This window comes from Jaculus jaculus, chromosome 1 (assembly GCF_020740685.1).
Source record: "Jaculus jaculus isolate mJacJac1 chromosome 1, mJacJac1.mat.Y.cur, whole genome shotgun sequence".
Classification (NCBI taxonomy): Eukaryota; Metazoa; Chordata; class Mammalia; order Rodentia; family Dipodidae; genus Jaculus; species Jaculus jaculus.
The window spans coordinates 246,663,441-246,681,893 of record NC_059102.1 but is presented as its reverse complement, the minus strand read 5'-3'; the positions used below and the strand labels follow the sequence as shown (position 1 = coordinate 246,681,893).

Below are 18,453 nucleotides of genomic sequence, written 5' to 3'. Positions count from 1 at the left end.
GTGCACCACCACTCCTGGCCGCAAGGTGTTCTTTAATATTATTATTCCAAGATTTGAAGAATAGTTCATTACATTTTTTTTTGTAGCGCTAGGGATGGAACCCAGCGTTACTTATGCGTGTTAGGAAGCATTCCAATACTGAGTTATATATTTACAGTCTACTATTCTCTCCCACTTACAGACAGGGCCTTTCTATGTAGGCCAGGCTGGCTTTGAGCTTGAGATCCTCCTGCCTCAGCCTCCTGTCTGCAGAATGGGCTCCTTTTGTTTTAATCCTGTGTTGGTAACTTGGAATGAAAAGATGGGGAGAATTGTATATTCTTGAAATTTAAGCAAGTCTGACCTTGACCTAGGACTCTCTCCCATGACTCCTATTCTGTTGGATTCTTTCATGCTAGAATGCAAATGTTGCCATACATCTCAGGGGACATTGATCCATCTTACTTCCTCCCTTGCAAAAGCCCCAGATCGCTGAGGTTCTGGCGGCATTTCTTCCATTTGTATGGCAGGTGGTCGGGATCCAGATGTAAGGAGCCCCCAGGGCAGCAGTGATTCGTGTGTGTGTGTGTGTGTGTGTGTGTGTGTGTGTGTGTGTTTGTGTGTGTTGGCGGGAGTGGGGAGGTTCACTGAAGATACCGTGTTGAGGCTGCACCAGATCTAACCAACTGTAAAATGGTGGCATGTCTGCTCACTTCTCTTCCCTGTCACCTTTGCCACAGTGCACCATGACGCTCATCTACCTCATTGTGGAGGATGTTTTCAAGCTCATCAACTATTTCAGCTTCAGCTACTGGTTCTTCGTGGGCCTGTCTGTTGTTGGCCAGCTCTACCTTCGCTGGAAGAAACCAGATTGGCCCCGACCTCTCAAGGTCAGCACATATTTTTCTTTAAAATACTTACTTGTATTTATTTATTTTGTGTTTTCAAGGTAGGGGTTCACTGTAGCCCAGGCTGACCTGGAATTCACTTTGTCACTATGTAGTATCAGGGTGGCCTTGAGGTCACAGCGATCCTCCTACCTCTGCCTCCCAAGCACTGGGACTAAAGGCGTGTTCCCCATGCCTGACTTTTTCTTTTTTTTTCTTTTTGAGGTAAGGTCTCACTGTAGCTCAGGCTGATCTGGATTTTGCTATGGTAGCCTTGAACTCATGGTGATCCTCTTACCCCTGCCTCCCAAGTGTTGGGATTAAAGGCATGCACCACCATACCCAGCTCCATGCCTAGCGTTTTTGAAAAACAAACAAACGAACAAACAAAAAACAAAAAACTGTATTTATTTATTTGTTTGAAAGAGAAAAAAGAGGCAGTTAGAGAATGAGAATGGGCACACCTGCACCTCTAGCCACTGTAAAAGAACTCCAGACGCATGCCCCACCTTCTGCATCTGGCTTTACGTGGGTGTTAGAGAATAGAACCCAGGTCGTTAGGCTTTGTAGGCAAGTGCCTTAACTGCTGAGCATCATTTTTCCAGTCCCTCCCCTGCTTTTTTTTTTTTTTTAATATTTTTTGCTCATTTATTTATTTATTTATTTGAGAGCGACAGCCACAGGGAGAAAGACAGATAGAGGGAGAGAGAGAGAATGGGAGCGCCAGGGCTTCCAGCCTCTGCAGACGAACTCCAGACGTGTGCGCCCCCTTGTGCATCTGGCTAACGTGGGACCTGGGGAACCCAGCCTTGAACCGGGGTCCTTAGGCTTCACAGGCAAGCGCTTAACCGTTAAGCCATCTCTCCAGCCTCCTCCCCCGCTTTTTGTTTGCGACAGCACCTCATGCAGCCCAGCCTGGTCTTGAGCTTACTGTGTAGCTGAGGATGGCTTAAGATCAGCAGCTCTGGGTGGAGTAGGTGGTGGTCCTCTTCTTGCCCCTGTCCCATTCCTTCATCCCACCCTGCTTAATCTCATCTCCTTCCATTTCAGCTGAGCCTGTTTTTTCCCATTGTGTTCTGCATATGCTCTGTGTTTCTGGTGATTGTGCCCCTCTTCAGTGACACCATCAATTCCCTCATTGGCATTGGGATTGCCCTTTCTGGGGTCCCAGTCTACTTCATGGGTGTGTACCTGCCAGAGTCCCGGAGGCCACTCTTTATTCGAAATGCTCTGGGTGAGTTTCTCTGTCCCCTTCGGTACTGGCTGTACACACACACTCACAGGTGCCTCCAAAGGCTGACAACTCCCCTCCCTATTGTGATTTGCTAGAGAGTAAGATCTGACCATCCCCATACTTCTCTTTTTATCGTGACACCATCACATTAGCTATAATTTACACACTATCTTTTTTTGGCTTTTCAAGGTAAGTTCCCACTCTAGCCTAGGAATTCACTGTGTAGTCTCAGGCTGGCCTCACGCTATCCTCCTGCCTGTGCCTCTGCCTCGTCAGGGCTGGGATTAAAGGCATGCACCACCACACCCAGTTTAAGCAGTATATATAGTGTGACCCACCTGGGCAGAAAAGAAGTCATGCCTCAGGCTCTGGCTGGGTGGCCAGGTTTGTTGGGAGTGAGGGCTGGCAAAGGCCAGGCTTAGTGTGCCCAAGAGATAAATTGGAAGGGAATCACAGAAATAGCCTTCAGCCTTCTCGTGTTCAGGTTGGTACTGTACTTCAATGTGGGTGTTAAATCCTTGCTTCTCTTATTTTCATTTAGCTACTGTCACCAGAGTCATCCAGAAGCTTTGCTTTTGCGTCCTGACTGAGCTAGATGTAGCTGAAGAGAAAAAGATTGAGAGGAAAACTGACTAGAGGACAGAAGGACATTCCCTGAAGCCTGGAAGGCTGTGGCTACAGCCTCCAAAGTCCAACTCCTAACCCTCTGAATTAAAGGCACCCATGGGCCACATTCTGTAAGGGAGCTCAGGGCCAGTGCTCACTCATTGGTAAGCTATGGAAGGATACTCAGGGATCAGGCCAGCCTGAAGATGGGGTGCTCTGTGGGGAGGGAGGTTTGAGGACAGGGGAGTGGTGTAGTTTGTTCCTGGTGGGTAGGTGTAGTCCCGACACTGACTTGGCAAGCTGCAGTGGGAAAGGAGTCCTACCTAGGTTAATAGCTAAGGCTCGTGTTCACAGCTATTGCAGCTTGAACCGGGAGAGACTCCACAGGGAGGCTCTAACCAAATCCAACCACCTGAAACTTTAAGCCTGAAATGCACCATTTCTTCTTGTGGATCAAAATTCTCGCCTGGGGAGAGTATTGTATTCCCTTTTTTATTTGTTGGGTGGCATGAACAAGACATTATTGAACTGCTGCATCCTCTCTTTCCTGAACTCCTGGAAAGGAAAACCATTCCTAGCCTTGGAGCTTCACCCTCAAGCAAACAAACTTGAGAAATCTTTTCAGGATTTCAGCTGTGCCCACTGCAGGTCCTTTCCCGCTCATTTGCAGTGTGTCTGTATAGCCAGATCTCACTGTGTTCACATTAACCGTCTCCTTGAGAACTGCCTACCTGTCTAACTTTGCTTAGATCATATTTGCACGTATGAGTGAAATCCTTAGGAAAGGAGGTGAGCCTCTGGTGAGTTAGTCTTGGCCACCAAATTGCATCCTTTCTAGCTGGAGCCATGGTGCTATTGTGGAGGCTATGGTCCTGAAAGAAGGCTGGGAAAACCTTGCTTGAAAGGGAATAGCTCTCTGCTACCTGTACATGCTGTTGCTACCATCAAAATCCAAATCCTGTTCCGTTATTTATTTATATTTAATCTAGGACACCATTAACAGTTGTGTGTCTACAAGATTCAATAATTGTGTTTAAAAAAAAAAACAACTCAAAATGCTGGGCATGGTGGCACATGCCTTTAATCTCAGCACTTGGGAGGCAGAGGTAGGAGGATCACTATGTGTTGAGGCCAGCCTGGGACTACAAAGTGAGTTCCAGGTTCAGCCTGGGCTACAGTGAGACTCTACCTTGAAAAACAAAACAAAATACCCAACCTCAAATTACCTTAGCTAAGTGTGGTGGTGCACATGTATAATCTCAGCACTTGGGAAGCTGAGGCAGAATGACTGGAAATTTGACCTGAGCTACATAGTGAGTTCCAGGCCACCCTGGACTATACATCAGGACATTGCCAAAAACAATAAGAAACTCCAAAATTGAATGTGAACCTGCCCAGAGCTATCTCAGTATGGTGGTAGGTCCAATTCCAACAACAGGTTTTTATGCTCAGTTTCACACAATCTTCTCTTGACTTACCCATGAAGGTGAAGCTTAAGGATTTTTAGAGCTGGGCATGGTGGCACACACCTGTAATTCGATCTCTTGGGAGGCTGAGGCAGGAGGACTGCTGAAAGTTCAGAGCCAGCCTGAACTGCTTAGTGAGTATTAGACTAGCCAGTCTTACATAAGAGCCTGACTCAAAACTAAAAAACAAAGGACTTTTTTCCCCCATTTTTCTTTTTTCAAGGTAGGTTCTCGCTCCAGCCCAGGTTGACCTAAAGTTTACTGTGTAGTCTCAGGGTGGCTTCGAATTCATGGCAATCTTACCTTTGCCTCCCAAGTGGTGGGATTAAAGGCATGCACCACCACACCTGGCAAAACAAAACAAATACATATATACATACACCTATATAGAGTAGCCTGGCTCAGGTCCAGCAAGGACAGATGAAAAATTTCATGAGTCACAAGTCTGGTAATACATTTTGAAGGATAATGCTATTTTATTGAGACCTTAAGTCTTTGTTCTAGCTAGTATGAACTTTAAGAGGGCTGAAATGCTCTGGAAGTGGATCATGAGTTTTCAATTGTCAGTGAATCTCATGGACCTGAGTCATCAAATAGCTTGTTCTCTGTAACGGCCTGTTGTGCAAACTTAAGCAAGCCCACCGCAGTGCTGGCAATAGTCATTTTTCTTTCCTTGAAACCTGCCACTAGGCTGCATTCGCTCTTCTGTCCCCGCCACCAGGCTCTGTTTACATCCTGAACCACCTTGGTGTGGGCCATGGGGTAGTGACACTTCTCTTCTGCCTGTCTTTCCTTGTCCAAGGTGTGGTGGGCCCGGTCTCAAGAAGTGCTTTGTACTTGATAATCTTTTATTTTCTCCTTGTGGAATTAGTGACTGCAAAAGTGTGGAAGCAACTATTTCTGGTGCTCAGGTTTGGCCTAATCAGATCTTCATTCAAGAACAGGAAGGCCACATTGGATTGCACAACTATTCCGCAATGCCCCCAGACACTGTCATATTGGGCATAAAAAAATCTATTTGTCTTGCCACATACCCCACGGATATCTTGTTTTTGGGTTTTGGAATTGGTCACTAGTAAAGACAAAAGCTGAGGCAACCTCATCTTCTAGCCACTTTTCTTAACCAAATTGGCTGTAGTTGCAAAAGGGCAATCTTGGATGTTACTTGTTCAATAAAGATTTTGGGGACTTGGTCACGGTGGCTCACACTTTTAAGAAGTTGTGGTAGGAGCCGGGTGTGGTGGTTCACACCTTTAATCCCAGCACTCGGGAGCAGAGGTAGGAGAATCGCCGTGAGTTCAAGGCCATCCTAAGACTACATAGTGAATTCCAGGTCAGCCTGAGCTAGAGTGAGACCCTACCTCGAAAAACAAAACAAAAAAAATTGAGGCAGGGTTGGAGGGATGGTTTAGTGGCTAAGGCATTTGCCTGTGAAGCCTAAGGACCCAGGTTTGATTCTTCAGGTCCCATGTAAGCCAGATGTACATGATGTCACATGTATCTGGAGTTCGTTTGCAGTGGCTAGAGGTGCTGGCATGCCCATTCTTACCCTCTCTAATAAATAAAAAAAATCTTACAAAAAAAAGTTATGAGTTCAAGGCCAGCTTGGGCTAGATAGAGTGAGTTCCAGGTTAGCCTGGGCTAAAGGTAGACTGTGCCTCAAAAATAAATACTGATTTAGGGAAAAATGATCCGTTTGGGCCAAGTCATGCAACTGGGACATGAGGGGACATTCCTACTGTCATGGGTTTGGGGATTTGTAGAGCAAATTCCTCCCAGATGACAAGCAATCTTATACAAAGGCTGACTTGCCTAAGCTATATAAACATGATTAATGTCTCAGCCAAGCTGGCACCCATCTCAAGGCTCCTCTGGTGCTAATCCTTTAAGCAGTGTGTGCTTGACTGGGAGGGTCCCTGACTTTGGCTCCAGGTTTTCTCTGCCTGATAACCAAGTAATCCTAGGAATTTGCTGCCCTCCAGTGGTTTCTGGGAGAAGCAAGCACCTCACAGCAGGTTACCCTAGTACAGTATTTGCCTACTGAGCCATGCTATCCTCATTACTGGACTGTGACAGCATTCTTTCCCTCTGAGCTGAGCACAGCTTCTCATAGGAACCCTTATGTGGGACGGAAGCCAGACTTTCTACAGAACTCAAGCTTCATAGTGGAATTCCTTCCCACCAGGGTTTTGTCTCCTTAAATCCATCTCCTGGTGTGCTAATCCTGTTTGCATAGTTTGTACCCCTTTTGCAGTGGGTAGTTTGTGAAGCTGTTGGCCTTTATTGTTGATAACCTAACAGTGAGCATGTTATATTGCCAGATTGGCTTTTAATCCTGCTTATATGCCTAAACAAGACCAAGATGACCAGATTTTAAGATACCACATTGCTGCTTATTATTTACAACACACAGTTGTACCTTTGAGGGTACTCAGAATTCAAAAACTGGTAAATTTTGCTAGTGTAGTGGTTTATGTCTTTAATCCCAGAACTCAAGAGGCCAAGGTAGGAGGACTGCTGTGAGTTCCAAGGCCAGCCTGAGACTACAGTGAATTACAGGTCAGCCTGGGCTAAAGCGAGACCCTACCTCAGGAAAACACCACAAAAAAAACCCGATAGTATTAATACTTTAATTAGCTACAGTAGTAGAGTCTGAATATAAAGGGTCTTCATACCTTGGCAGGCTTAATAACTCCATGTAGACAGGAACTAATGTAGGCAAAGACTTACAAAATAGACATAATGTGGAAAAAGAAAAAAAAAAAAAAGCAGGGCTTTTTAAATTTTAAGAGGTGGGAAGGAAACATCTTCATGTTCAAATCACTTTCTCATGTGACCAAACTGTCACAAAACAAGAGGGGATTTGTTGAAGGTTCTGAATGTTGTTTCCTTAGACCTGTGCACACTGTCTGCTATGGCAATTACTGGACACATGAAGCTAAATTAAATTCAGCAAGGCGTGGTGGCTCACATCTGAAATACCAGCACGTGGGAGACTGAGGCATGTGTCTGTGGCAAATTTGAGGCCAGTCTGGGCTAGAATGACACCATCTCAAAAACACCAAAATAAGGGCCAGAGAGATGGCTCAGCCATGAAAGGCGTTTGCTCATGAAGCCTGATGGCCGAGGTTCCCCAACACCCATGTAAAACGAGATACACAAAGTGGCACATGGGTCTGCAGTTCATTTGTAGTGGCAAGAGGCCCTGGTGCACCCATTTTCTCTACCTCTCTCTGCTTGCAAACAAGGAAATAAAAAATATTTTTAGCCAGGCATGGTGGTGCACGCCTTTAATTCCAGCTCTTGGGAAGCAAAGGAAGGAGGATTGCCGTGAGTTCAAGGCCACCCTGAGACTACAATAGTGAATTTCAGGTCAGCCTGGGGTAGAGTGAGACCCTAACTCGAAAAACCAAAAAGAAAAAAATTATTATTTTTTAAATACAGAACACCAGCCAGGTGTGGTGGCACATGTCTTTAATCTCAGCACTCAGGAGGCAGAGGTAGGAGGATGGCTGTGAGACTACCTAGTGAATTGCAAGTCAGCATGGCCTAGAGTGAGTCACCTCTTCAAAGAAGAAAACACAAAAATAAGTGTAACACTAGAACAAACATAAGCTTAAGAGTTAAGGTATCTGGAGTATGAAGGTACAGGGAGCTTACAAGAGATACAAGTTCTGGTAATAAAATTGGTTCTGATGACAGTACAATTGGCCCTCCATATACGTGGGTTCTGTGTCCAGGTAATCAACTTTTGTCTATATTGATTATGTACACTTACTAAAAATCATTTCCCAAATAGCATAAACAACTTACATTTTATAATTTGATGATCAAAATACATACATATGTATAGATTACATGCACATACTGAGTCTCTATATAAGGAGCTTGAAAGTGTATGGGTCTGGTATCCATAGTTCTGGACCCAATCACTCACAAAGCACAGGAGACAACTATAATTTTTGAGTGAGTTGTGAATAATAAACAGTTCTCAGCAGAAGTTATCTTTGGGATATGCTTATTTTTCTTCCCTTGCCTTAATCAGCACATAAAGTTAATAGTGAAACTCAGTTTCACTCACGTCCCTTTTCTGTGAAGAAAACTCCCAAGTTGATAATCAGATTTTAAAATGTCTTAAAGGAATTGCTTGCATTCACGTTAAAAGCTGGTTTTGAGCTAGATGTGGTAGCACACCCACCTTTAATCCCAGCACTTGGGAGGCAGAGGTAAGAGGATCATTGTGAGTTTGAGGCCACCCTATCAAATTTACATAGTAAATTCCATGTCAACCTGAGCTAGAGTGAAACCCTACCTCAAGAAAGAAAAAAAAGTTGTTTTGGGGGCTGGCGAGATGGCAGTTAAAGGCACTTGCTTGCAAAGCCTGGGCTCCATTCCCTGGCACCCATGCACTAAGTGGCACATACATGTGGAATTCATTTGCAGTGGCAGGAAGCCCTGATGCACCTATACTTAACTGTCTTCCTCTTTCTGTCTCTTTTTTTCCAAGGTAGGGTCTCACTCCAGCTCAGGATGACCTAGAATTCACTATGTAGTCTCAGGGTGGCCTTGAGCTCACAGCGATCCTCCTGCCTCTGCTTCCCAAGTGTTGGGAGCTCCTGTCTTTTTTTTAGGGGGGGGGGTTGTTGAGGTAGGGTCTCACTCTAGCCCAGGCTGACCTGGAATTCACTATGTAGTGTCAGGGTGGCCTTGAACTCCTACCTCTGCCTCCTGAGTGCTGGGATCAAAGGCGTGTGTGCACCACCACACCTGACTCTGTCTCTCTTAAATATACATATGTATAAATAAATTTTTTAGTTTTTTTCGAGGTAGGCTCTCACTCTAGCTCAGACTCACCTGAAATTCAGTATGTAGTCTCAAGGTGGCAATCCTCCTACACCTGCCTCCTAAGTGCTAGGATTAAGGGCATGTGCCACCACGCTCAGCTCTTTAAATATTTTTAAAAGCCAGTTTTTACTGGGCTGGAGAGATGGCTTAGTGGTTAAGGTGCTTGCCCGCAAAGCCAAAGGATCCCAGTTCAACTCCCCAGGACCCACGTAAGCCAGATGCACGAAGGGGGGGGGCATGCATGTGGAGTTTGTTTGCAGTGGCTGGTGGTGGCCCTTGGTGTGCCCATTCTCTCTCAAATAACAAACAAATATATTAAAAAAGAAATTTAAAAAATTAGTTTTTATTAAGAAGATCATATTCACACACTGTTCCTCGGGATCACTGCCAAAGGAGAAGAGCAATCTTTACAACCATTATCACAGCCCCAAACAAGAAAACCCCACAGCTCAGATTCTAGTTTCTGCCTAATAGCCACTGCTGTCCAGGCTGTGGTACTGCAAGGGACCCACTGTTGCCATTCTAGATGGCCTCTATCAAAGGGAACAAGCTTTCACTAGAGGCAGGCATTTCTGGTGGTAGAAGTAAAACCTTACTGCTGATGAGACGAAACAGGAACCTCTCCCCACACTTCTCCCTCAGGCCTGAGCACAGGAGAAGCAGGATACCAGGAAAAATGCCTGTGTTGGAAGTGAAAGGAATTTTTATTCATAGCATATATTTTTTTTTTTCACGCTGTAGGATCACTTACTGCTCAACTGTTTTGTTTTTATGAGGCAGGGTCTTACTCTTTAGTCCAAGCTGGCCCAGCTTATATCTATATATGCAGCCCAGACTGGCTTTGAGTTTTAGTGATCCTCCTGCTTCAGTCTTCTAAGTACTGGGATTACAGGCATGAACCAGCATGCCCACCTTCATTGGCCACTTTTCATTGAGGCCAAGGAGCCTTGCTGTGAGTGGAAGAGACTCCTTGAACTTAAACTCTCATTGTGCTGAGATGTTAGTTTTTCCTTCCACATGTTCAGTTAGAAATCCTAACCTGTGGGCATCACAAGACCATCAGTCTGAATCCAGATCATGGGGATTGTCATAGCCAAACTCTTTCTGTACATCGGAAGGGTACTTGCTCCATACTAGTCGTCTGCTGCCTCCTTCCTCCTCACTGAGGCTGTTGTATTCTTCAGAGTCTGGAAGGAAATAAGATTTGTTATTTTTGGGCTGGGCCAATGGCTTAGTGGTTAAGGTGTTTGCCTGTGAAGCCTAAGGACCATGGTTTGATTCCCCAGGACCCATGTAAGCTCGTTTGCAGTGGCTAGAGCCCCTGGTGTGCCCATCCTCTCTTTCAATAAATAAGAATACATTAAAAAAAAAGTCTCGGGCTGGAGAGATTGCTTAGTGGTTAAGGCATTTGCCTGCAAAGCCTAGGGACCCAGGTTTAATTCTCCAGGTCCCATGTAAGCCAGATGCACATGGTGGTGCATACATCTGGAGTTTATTTGCAATGGCTAGAGGCCCTGGCATGCCCATTCTCACTCACTATCTCTCTCTATCTCTAATAAGTAAAAATAAATAAACAAACATCTTTTTAAAAAGTCTCAAAAAGATGTTATTTTGTTCAATAAAATAATTGCTCAATAAAATTTATAATATAGAAGTTTTATTGCAATCACATTCTTGCCATCTATTCTAAATCCCTTAATACTGTACTATTGTCATGTATACGTGTTTATGTTGATGAGTGTGCATGTTTCACTCAGGCGTTAACACTGGTTTACCTTCCTCTACTCCGGGTCCATCTCTCACTTGAACCCAGAGTCCGCTGTTTGGACTAGTCTAGCTAACCACCTTGCCCCCTGGATCCTCTGTCTACCTAAGTGCTAGAATTACAGGCAGGTTATCATGCCCATTTGGCATTTATGTGGGTGCCGGGAGGTATGAACTGCAGCCCTCACGCTTTCATGGCAAGCACTTTACTGAATGAATCACCCCCTCCACATTTGTGTGTGTTTTGGTTTTCCGAGGTAGGGTCTCACTCTAGCTCAGGCTGACCTGGATTCACTATGTAGTCTCAGGCTGGCCTCAAATTCACAGTGATCCTCCTACCTCTGCCTCCTGAGTGCTGGGATTAAGGCGTGTGCCACCACGCCTGCCATCTTGTTTTTGAGGATGGCCTTGAACTCAGCAATTCTATCTTCGTCTCCCAAGTGTTGGGATTAAAGGTGTGCACCACCACACTCAGCAATATTTTTATTTATTTGCAAAAGAGTGAGCAATTGTGCAAAAACATGGGCGGCACCAAAGCCTCTTGCCACTGCAAATGAACTACAGATGCATGTGCCACTTTTGCATCTGACTTTATATGGGGACTGGGGAATCAAATCTGGACCAGGAAGCTTTGTAATCAAGTACCTTTAACAACTAAACCATCTCTCTACCTTTTTTTTTTTTTTTTTTTTTTTTTGAGACAGTCTAGGTATTCTAGGCTGTCCTGGAATTCACTGTCTTCATGCCTCAATTGCCTGAGTGCTGAGATTACAGGTGTGTTGCACCATATCTATATACTTTCTTTTCTTTTTTTAAAATATTTTTTTGTTCATTTATTTATTTATTTGAGAGCGACAGACACAGAGAGAAAGACAGATAGAGGGAGAGAATGGGCGCGCCAAGGCCTCCAGCCTCTGCAAACGAACTCCAGACGTGTGCACCCCCTTGTGCATCTGGCTAACGTGGGACCTGGGGAACCGAGCCTTGAACCGGGGTCCTTAGGCTTCACAGGAAAGCGCTTAACCGCCATCTCTCCAGCCCTCTTTTCTTTTTTCCCTTTGGTTTTTTGAGGGTCTCATTCTAGCCCAGGCTGACTTGGAATTCACCATGTAGTCTAAGGGTGGCCTCAAACTCACAGTGATTCTACTTCTGCCCTCCCCCCCCCCCGAGTATGGGATTAATGGCATGTGTCGTCATGCCTGGCAATACTTTCTTGGTGGGAGTAGAAAAAGGGACAAACAGCTAGACATTTTACTGAGTGCCAAACAATGAAGTTGGTTAGCACTACCTCATTTCCTAGAAGAAAGTAAAGCTCAGGGAACTTAAGTAGTTTGCCTTAAACTTGTACCTAGGCAGTGACAACTAAGGATCTGATCCCAGGTCTGACTGATACTACACTTCAGTTCCCTGGAAACACTGCTTAATGATAGAGAAGGAAGGCCAGGTGCAATACACCTATCAATTATGCCTTCATCCCAGTCTTGGATTGTGCCAGGACCTCCCAATCTTGGCTGCCACTTACCTCTGGAATCGTCTCCATCACTGCTCTCTTCCTCTGGGTACTCATTACGCCAATTATTCTCACTGTTCTCATCATCTTCATCTTCATCTTCACAAATGTCTTCTGGTTGCTGATCATCATTCACCTGCACATCTCAACAAAAACATGAGTTTAAGCCCCAAGCCTCTAAGATGATGCTAGCTTGGGAAGATTGAGGTGGAAAGGGCAGGCTAGGAGTTAGTTTGACTCTGCTTCACAAAACACTGTGTAAGCTTAGCCTATGAGGGGTGGTAATAGCCTTCCTTCACTCAGTTCAGTTCCAACAACACAGTCTAACTTCATCAGAGAAGAATGAAGAATAGTCAAGTTCCTGAAGGGCAGCTAATTGTGGGTGATGCCAAAGGTTAGGACCAAAACCTAAGAATTAGAGGTACAGGAAAGTGGGAGTAGAAACGACACAGTGGTCCCAGGCAGGTGCTTGACTACAAAACTGGTTACAGTGTAGAGCCAGGATGAAGTGCTTTCTTCACAATGTAGTGACAGGTTCTATCTCCGCTTTTCTCATGGATCATGTTAGAATTTAGGAATAATGGCATTGGGATATTCAGGAGGGTTTCTTTTTTAAGATACAATTAAAACTGCTTTTGTTCTCATTCATGTTAATGTCTGGTTTCATTTTATTTTATCATCATGAGCACTGACACACATTACTCCCAAGAACAGGATACTATAAACAGGTATATACTATGAACAAAACTTACCAATGTAGGTGATTTTTTTTCTCTCCAAATTCCATACATTAAATACAGGTTTCTAAAAGGCATTTAGAATAAATGTTTCCTTTTAAGCAAGAAGAATTAAGAACAATACTGACTATTTTAAAAAAGGAGTCTACAGCCAGGCACAGTGGCACAAAGGAGTCATACTCTGGTATGTGGCACATCACTGTAGCCCTAGCACCTGAGAGGCTGAAGCAGGAGGCTGCAAAGAGTTAAAGTCAACCTGGGCTACAAAGTGACACCCTGTCTCAAAAATAAGAGTGGAGCCCAAGGAAGCAAAGCACCCCATCCTCATGAACCCCCTCTCCTTACCAGCTCCCACTCCTGGCTGTAGGGCTGCACAGACAGGATGTTCTCTATCCACCCTGACGCGGCCATCTCTATGCAGTAAATGTCGTACACGTAGTCATCGTACTTGGGCTCCTCCTGGTGCCTGACTCCTGGTCCATCCTCAGACACAGTCAGCCTCTCACGGATCAACTGTACAGAGTTGCAGAGGATCACATCCGGGTCAGAGGGCTGTAAAGAGAACAGATGGCACAGACGCGACGCCGGTGGTGCTACGGGGACAGAGAGGCCTGCCGGCGCTCTGCCGTCAGGATTCCTACCCTCCACGCACTACTGCTCTTTTTTCTTTTCTTCTTGAGGTAGAGTCTCACTCTAGCCCACACTGACCTAGAACTCACTTTGTAGCTCCAGGCTGGCCTCGAACTCACTGCATTCCTCCTACCTCTGCCTCCTGAATGCTGGGAATTAAAGACATGCGCCACCACACCTGGCACTACTAGTCTTTAACTAGCTGCAAAATTAAGAAATCAAGACTATCTTAAAAGGCCAGGTGTGGGGGCTCATGCCTTTTGTCCCAGCACTTAGAAGACTGAGATGGGAGGATCACCATGAGCTTAAGGCCAACCTGGAGCTAGAGTTCCAGGTCAGCATGGGTTCAAAAAGAAGTATAGTCCTTTTTCAGACACAACTCTACAAAATAGTTTCCTGTTCTTTTGTGCACTAGACAATCTTGCTTTGGTTCGAGCCTGCTTCTACAGGTCTCCTTTGAGTTCCTTTAATTCTCTTTCCTTAGGGACCCATAGATCCACAGCAGTACTTTTATGGCTGACCCTAAAATAAGCTGTCATTTTGTGGGACTTTGTAGCAGTTACCTTTTTGTTGCTGGACAAAACATCCAACCAGAAACAGCTTATGGGAGGGAAGGGTTTATTTTGGCTTACGGTTTTAAGAGGAAGTTCCCTCATGGCACGGAAGTGTGACAGACCAGATAGCCAAGGCATCACCTGGTGGGCTAGACTAATAAACTTCAAGGTCTGTCCCCAGTGACAACCCTCTTCCACTAGCTAGCTTAATTACAAACACATGAGGCTAACGGGGGCACTTAACATTCAAATTACTACAGGCCTGGTGACTCCTACTGCAATCCATCATTTTGGCTTGCTCTAACAGACATCCTGCTTTTAGTGACAAATTAGGCCCACTTATAATTTTTTGCTATAAAGAGTATTTTTTGTTGTTGTTGCTGCTGTTGTTTCAAGATGGGGTCTTGCTCTAACCCAGGCTGACCTGGAAGTCACTGCCTGGCAGTAAAATTCGTTTTCCTATCTCTGACTCTCAAATGCTGAGATTAAAGCCATGTGCCACCCAGTTTAGAGAGAATATCTTGAAAGGGAAAAAGTTCCAGAATAGAACTGGCTCAGTCTATATCTGGGTGCGGTGGCTCACGCCTTTAATCCCAGCACTAGGGAGGCAGAGGTAGAAGGATCACCATGAGTTTGAGGCCACCCTGAGACTACGTAGTTAATTCTAGGTCAGCCAGGCCACAGTGAGACCCTACCTCGAAAAAGAAAGAAAAAAGTGTTCTCATAAGACCTAATTAAAATTTTATATAACTTGTTCTAAGTTTAATGAAACTTGGGAAAGGTTCCGCTGGGCATGGTGGCACACGCCTTTAATCTTAGAAGGAAGAAGTAGGAGGATAGGAGGATCATGGTGAGTTTGAGGTCACCCTGAGACTACATAGTGAATTCCAAGTCAGCCTGGGCTAGAGCAAGACCCTACCTTAAAAAAAAAAAAAAGCTAATAAATTTGCATGAAAATAGAATAAACCTCCATTACTCTAGTTAGTTACTTTTGGTTGGGGCTAAACTGTCTGATCTCCCCCTGCCCCAACACTTACTGCTAAAGATAGAATCTGTGGCCTTTTACATGTTAGGGAAACTGAACATTGAGCTATACCCTCAAACCTTCATTTTACTTTTGGGTTGCTATGTTTTATTTTCAAATTTCCTATCATGAACATACATGCTTTCTTAACAGAATCTCTATTTTGTTGGCCTGGAACTCACTATTGTAGTCCATACTAACTTTTAACTCATGGCAATCCTACCTCAGGCTCCCAAATCTTAGGATTATAGGCATGAGCTCCCATGCCTGGCAGTAAAATTCATTTTCCTAAGTATTTTATTATTTATTTATTTGAGAGAGAAAGACATCAGAGAGGCACACCAGGGCCTCCAGCTACTGCAAACAGACTTCAGACACATGCGCCACCCTCAGCATCTGGCTTATGTGGATCCTAGGGAATCAAACCTGGGTCCTTTGGCTTTGTAGGCAAGGGCCTTAAAGGTTAAGCTGTCTCTTCAGCCCTAAAATTAATGTTTTATATACACAATATACCTTGATCATAGACCCCTCCCATTACCCTCTTTTGGACTCCCCTCCCCTAGAAAGATTATGTTTCCTTTTTAGTACTGCAGGGGATTAAACCTGGATCCTTTGGTTTTATAGGAAAGCACCTTAACTGCTAAGCCATCTCTCCAGCCTGGAATCAAAATTTAAAATGAGCAGGGCATGGTGGCATACACCTTTAATCCCAGCATCCAGGAGGCAGAGGTAGGAGGATTGCTGTGAGTTCAAGGCCACCCTGAGACTTCATAGGGAATTCCAGGTTAGTCTGGGCTACAGTGAGACTTTACCTTGAATACACACACACACACACACACACACACAAACACAAATTTTGAGGGTGGCCTCAAACTCTTGGCAATCCTACTACCTGTGCCTTCTGAGTGCTGGGATTAAAGACATGCGCCACCACACGGGCTAAAAATTTTTATTAAATTATTTATTTATTTATTTAATGCCAGAGAGAGAATTAGTACGCCAGGGCCTCCAGTCACTGCAGTCAAACTCCAGACGTATGCAATACCTTGTATGCTTGTGTCACAGTGTGTCTGGCTCATGTGGTACCTGGAGGGTCAATCATGGGGCCTCAAGCTTCACAGGCAAGCACCTTAACAGCTAAGCCATCTCTCTAGCCCTTAAAATATTTTTTAAGACAAGCTCTCATACCCAGACTAGTCTCAAACTCCAGGTAGAGCCAGGGCTACTCTTGAATTCTTGATCCTCTTACCTCTACCTTGCAAGTGCAAGACACCATGCCTGTCCAAAAGTCAAATTGTAATAAATGATCCCCCCCACCCTTGAGACAGGGTCTTGCTACATAGCTTAGGCTGGCCTGTAATGACCTTGTCACTGCCTTCATTGTCCTGGGGCAGGTATGTGCCACCACACCTAGCAGACCTCTACATTTTACATCTAAATTTGCCTCAAAACTTCCTATGTTACCCAGGTCTAGTTCCTTAATCTTTCTTTGATACATTTTCCCATCTGTTCCATATCTACTTTGCATCAGTGGTTCACAAACACATCTCGGAATGAAAGGCAGTGTCATTACAGTTACCTCCAGAGTGCAGAAAAGCACCTGACCCCCAATTCCTTACTGTACACTCAGCTTGCTGGACTCCAGCCACACTGGCCTTGCAAACACCAAACTGCATGATGGCCTTTGCAGGTTCTCTGCCTCTTCCCAAATTATCCCCAGTGCCCTGCATTCACTTTCATGTTTGCACATACACAGAAACAGTCTCACTCCATAGCCCAGGTTGACCTTCAGCGCCAAGAAATCCTCCTGCCTCAGCCTCCTCATCACACTTGACATATGAATGTCAGTTCTTCATTGCTGCATCCATATAATGTAACAATATGTGACAAAGAGAAGGCAGGAGCCGGGCGTGGTGGCACATGCCTTTAATCCCAGCACTTGGGAGGCAGAGGTAGGTGGAGCACCATGCGTTCAAGGCTACCCTGAGACTACTTAGTGAGTTCCAGGTCAGACTGGACTAGAGTGAGACCCTACTTAAAAAGAAAAAAAAGAGAGAGAAGGCGGGGCTGGAGGGATGGCTATGGCTTAGTGGTTAAGGCACTTGCCTGCAAAGCCAAAGGACCTAGGTTAGACTCCTCAGGACCCATGTAAGCCAGGTGCACAAGGGTGCGCACGCGTCTGAAGTTCCTATGCAGTGGCTGGTGCGCCTATTCTCTTTCTCTCTCTCTCTCTACCTGCCTATTTCTGTACCCCCCCTCAAATAAATAAAAAATAATAAAATATTTAACAAAAAGAGAGAAGGCGCTCACTGGACACATACAGTGAAAAACATCACAGGCGGTATGGTGCTGCATGTCTGTAATCCCAGCACTCAAGAGGCTGAGGCAGGACTGTCGTTGAGTTGGAGGCCAGTCTAATCTGCATAGGGAGTACCAGGTAGCAGAACTCTCTCAAACCAAACAGCAAGACCCAAATCGGGAAACTGAGGCCTTCCTGCTGGATAGACCATTCACCCCTAAGATGAAGCTGTGCACTATCTTAACTGTGTTGCTTTGCAAAGCCCCCAGCACTCTAGTTCGGAGACGCCCACCCACTCACACTGGGACGCTTACTTCGCAGCAGTCCGTGGCAGCGGCGTCCGGGTCTCCCTCTTCGTGGACCAGGTCCAACAACTGGAAGCCCGAGTCCCCGACGGCTTCTTCGTTCCCCGACGCGCACTCAGACTCCAGGCTGCCAGAGGTCCCTGAGGCCCGGTGGCTGGAGACGACCCGGTAGCGGCCCTCCTTCCTGAGCTCTCGAACCGAGGCGCGGGCATCGCGGCGGATGCGCTGCTGGCTGCTTCGGGGCGGGCACAGGGCGGCCCGCACGAGCGGCTGGATGGGCTCCTCCTGAGGGCCGGGCAGGAGAGGGGAGACGGCGCTCAGCATGGGTTTTCAAGGGGTTTGGGGATGTGGTTTCAGTGCAGCGGCTCCCAGATCCCTACCACCCAGACCCCATCCCGGCCCCATACCTGCGAGCGCACGGTAGCAACCAACTGGAAGACATTTTTCTCCGCCGCTCTCTCCGGACCCTCCGGCGTCTTCTGGGAGGACGACTCGACCTCGCCGCTCCGAAGGCGTTTGCAAGCCAGCACTAGAGCCTCGGCGGGCTCGGCGCTGCGCTTCCGCCTCACGCGCAGCACCGCAGCCCTGCCAGCCTCCATAGCGGCCGGCGCGG

General features: G+C 45.8%; 2 protein-coding genes across 6 annotated transcripts in view; one reads left to right on the top strand and one right to left on the bottom strand.

Annotated features, from left to right (window-relative positions):
* The window catches only part of Slc7a6 (solute carrier family 7 member 6), a 37,408-nt gene extending 34,170 nt beyond the window's left edge, over window positions 1–3,238 (top strand). For all 3 annotated transcript variants that reach the window (XM_045141772.1, XM_045141773.1, XM_045141774.1), the window contains 3 exons: window positions 720–869; window positions 1,917–2,100; window positions 2,642–3,238. In XM_045141772.1, coding sequence (XP_044997707.1) covers window positions 720–869; window positions 1,917–2,100; window positions 2,642–2,736 — 429 coding nt within the window. In that variant the 3' untranslated portion in view covers window positions 2,737–3,238. The remainder of the gene's footprint in view (window positions 1–719; window positions 870–1,916; window positions 2,101–2,641) is intronic.
* Window positions 3,239–9,344: 6,106 nt separating this feature from the next.
* Window positions 9,345–18,448, bottom strand: Slc7a6os (solute carrier family 7 member 6 opposite strand). 3 transcript variants are annotated; one of them, XM_045141926.1, is made up of 6 exons: window positions 18,248–18,448; window positions 17,850–18,125; window positions 13,374–13,580; window positions 12,304–12,427; window positions 10,057–10,204; window positions 9,345–9,697 (listed from the first exon to the last, which is right to left on the bottom strand). In XM_045141926.1, the coding sequence occupies exons 1-5, from the start codon at window positions 18,437–18,439 to the stop codon at window positions 10,077–10,079; spliced, it is 927 nt and encodes a 308-aa protein (XP_044997861.1). In that variant the 5' UTR covers window positions 18,440–18,448; the 3' UTR covers window positions 9,345–9,697; window positions 10,057–10,076. The 3 variants fall into 3 exon arrangements, with proteins under 3 accessions (XP_044997861.1, XP_004661721.1, XP_044997862.1); XM_004661664.2 differs by having other exon boundaries at window positions 9,345–10,204; XM_045141927.1 differs by having other exon boundaries at window positions 9,345–10,204; window positions 13,374–13,541.
* Between the last annotated feature and the right edge of the window lie 5 nt (window positions 18,449–18,453).